The following is a 3478-nucleotide window of genomic DNA, read 5'->3' on the forward strand; positions in this document are numbered from 1 at the left end:
CTTGGTAAAGTGGAGAATCAGCAAAAAATAGGAAGACCCCAATGAGATGGGTTGACACCATGGCTGCAACATTGGGTTCAAACATAATTGTGAGGCTGACACAGGACCAGGTACCTAACAACAACAACATTGTCAGGAGAACCCTCTTCTTCCAGGGTATGGCTTCTCACATTCCATCTTCAGCACAGAGAACAACAAGGAAGATTCTTGAATTTAGAAAGATATTTTTGCAACCAGAACATATGCAGCAGGCAGTCATTTCTTTTCTGGAAAATTTCATCTGACCCAAATACAGAAATTTTAATAGAGTCAAACAGGAGAAGCAGGAAATGCAAAATTGTGATACTTTTTCATAATTCTGTCTTACAGGTGCAGGATATCATATGGTCATGATGAAAGAACCTCATTGTAAAGCAGCAGAAGTTTCCAGTCTTATATATAACTACATACCAAATGCCAGTCTGGATAGCAATGTTGGCACTGAGTTATCATTTATCCTACCCAAAGAATGTGCAAACAGGTATTCACTCATAGAAGACTAAACTAGTATACTTCGTTTATTGCAATCTCAAGTTTTGTTAAATATTTAAGCAAGTATATAGAAACAATCATGGCCTTAAGAATTTATAGACATTTTTTTTTTCTACCATTAGCTATGTGGTTGTTGTTGTTAAGTACCATCAAGTCAGTTCCAACTCAGCAACCCTGTACAGGGTTTCCAAGTGATCGTATAATTTTATATAATTTTAATTAACAGATAGATATATGTAATTTGAGCTCTTTTTGCATTATGTAATTTTATATGTAATTCGATGTATGAATACTATCTCCATACATTAATCAACAAACAACAACATACATAAACTGTATAGTATTCCATTCTATTGAAAGGCCAGTTTACTGAAGCATACCCCTGTTACTGAAGTTAGGGTTTTGCTTTCTTCTTTTAAATGTTTCAATGTTAATGTATGAATAGAAGTATTCTAAAGTTTCTATTTTCATGTTGTTGCAGTCTGGCAACCAACAGTGGCATCTTAACATTTATCAGACAGCCTTGAAGGCAAGAAGTTGAAAGAGGACATTAAAGTCATACTCATATTAGGTTACAGAATTTTTTTTTTCTTAATTTCTCTTCTCTCCCTCCTCTCCCTTTTTTGCAATTATAGACTATAGTATCCAATCTAGTTTTTTATTGTTGTTGTTGTTGCGCTCTTTGGTGAGTTTTTGTATTGCTTTGTTTTTTTGCTGTTGCTGTTTTGTTGTTTTATGCTTCCCATCTTACTTTTGGGGGACTCTTTTTCACCCTATGTTACCCAAGAAGAGACAGAACTGCTACCATATAATCAAGCTACAACCACACTCTGTAAAACACCCAAATCCAGGCAAGAACCAATACAACTGCCATACACCAGGGAGGCAGACAACACCTGTGAAAGTTACTCTGAGTTAAGCAATAAGAAGAGTGAAAAGGGAAGCCCACATCCTGATCACATCTACCTGGAGGCAATCAGCATAAAAAATACCAAAACACACACTCAATTAAGTATTAAGACCACAGACAACACTAAACATGTCTGAGAAGCAAAAGCAGATGACCATATCAGCACATGTCCAAAAACAAGATAAAATGTATGAGGGAAAATGACCTACAGGTAGACCTGAACTATATTCTGGAAGGAAGGCAGGCCTTGGAAATGCCTGAGAAGGAATTCAGAAAAATGATTATAAAATGTTTCGAAACACTTTACAATGGAGTTGAGCAAAATAAGGAAGAAGTAGGAAAGCGTTACAGAAATAATAAAATAAGATAGATACAGCATTGGAAACAATTCAAAACCTACAGAAAGAGGTCCATACGATCATAATAGAATATCAGAAATAGACAATACACTGAAAGGGCAAAGGAACAGAATAGAAGAGATGGAAGGCAGAACTAGTAAGCTCGAAGATAAATCTCTTAATACCACTAAGATAAAAGAGCAAACAGAAAAAAGGATAAAAAATCTGAAAAACGTCTAAGATTCATGTTGGACAACATGAAGAGGAATAACTTAAGAATTATTGGAATAAAGATCTAAAGAGAAATTAATAAAATAGAATACAGAAAAACAGTGAAATGAAAAAAAAAAAAACAAAACAAAAAAAAAGAGTTCGGCATTCCAGAACTACATCTTAGTGATTCTCTTTGAGGATCTATCCTGTTTGGGGTTTATTTAGCTTCTTGAATGCTTATCCTCTCATAATTCATGATGTTAGTAAGTTTTCTGCTAATAATTCTTCAGCAGTTTTCTCTGTGCTTTCTCTCTCTCTCTCTCTCTTACAGTTCAGGAATCCCAGTCACCCATAAGTTATTCCTCTTCATGAATTCCCACAGTGCCACACCAGGACTCCTAGATATGAATTTATTGGACTCCTAGTGTGATGCTGTAGGATCAGCACTGGAGTGAGAACCACAGGCTGGCAGTTCAAACCCACTAGCTGCCCTTTGGAAGCCCTATACCTGATCACTATGAGTTGAAACCTACCCAATGGCACTTAACAACAATAAGAATAGCATGACTTCATTGCTGTCATTCTTCTGTGTTTTTATTGTGGTGTTGGTGCTTTCTTTTGTTCTTATATTTTTTATTCTGATTTCATTTTGTGATCAGATTTTCTTTTCATTTTCTTCATTGTTGTTAGTTTTGTGTTTACCAAGTTCTTATGGTTTTCTTCTTTAGGATTGTTGTTGTTACATGGCATCAAGTCAGTTCTTTTCCATAGTGACCCTGTATAGGGTTTCCAAAGGAGCAGAAAGTCTTATCTTTCTCCCAAAGAGTGGCTGGCAGGCTTGAACCATGGACTTTGTGCTTCGCAGTCCGGTGCTTATCATATAAAGCCACTGCACTCCCTTTCTTTAGAATGTTGTTGTTCTTAAGTGCCATCAAGTCGATTTCGACCCATAGCGACCTTGTTTAGGTTTCCAAAGAACAGCTGGTGACCTTGAACCGCCAACCTTGCAGTTCAAATGACTTTGCATTCTGGCACATTAACCTACAGTGCCACACCAGGACTTTCTTTAGGATAGAAGATGATGTATTAACTTTCTTTATGTTTACCCTGTAATTTATTTTTGTCTTTCCTTTGGTATGGATTACATCTCAATGTAAAGAAAACAAAAATCCTACTACTGGACCAATAAAGAACATTCTTATCAATGGAGAAAAGATTGAAGTTATCAAGGACTTCATTCTTCTTGGATCAACCAATTATCAACACTCATGGAAGCAGCAGTCAAGAAACCAAATAATGTATTGCATTAGGCAAATCTGCTGCACAAGACCTTTTTAAAGTGTTGAAGAGCAAAGATGTCAGCTTGAGGACTAAGGTGCTCCTGACCCAAGCCATTGTATTTTCAATAACCTCACATGCATGCGAAAGCTGGACCGTGAATAAGGAAGACCATAGAAGAATTGATGCCTTTGAGTTATGGTGTTAG

At 36.3% G+C, this 3478-nt stretch overlaps 1 protein-coding gene across 1 annotated transcript in view; it reads left to right on the top strand.

Moving 5' to 3' along the window:
- The window catches only part of LOC102812209 (ATP-binding cassette sub-family A member 3-like), a 135009-nt gene that overhangs the window by 75224 nt on the left and 56307 nt on the right, over window positions 1–3478 (top strand). Inside the window, exon 14 of the mRNA XM_006871990.1 lies at window positions 370–520. Within this exon, the coding sequence (XP_006872052.1) occupies window positions 370–520 (151 nt within the window). The remainder of the gene's footprint in view (window positions 1–369; window positions 521–3478) is intronic.

This window comes from Chrysochloris asiatica, unplaced genomic scaffold (assembly GCF_000296735.1).
Source record: "Chrysochloris asiatica unplaced genomic scaffold, ChrAsi1.0 scaffold00178, whole genome shotgun sequence".
In the NCBI taxonomy this organism is placed as follows: Eukaryota; Metazoa; Chordata; class Mammalia; order Afrosoricida; family Chrysochloridae; genus Chrysochloris; species Chrysochloris asiatica.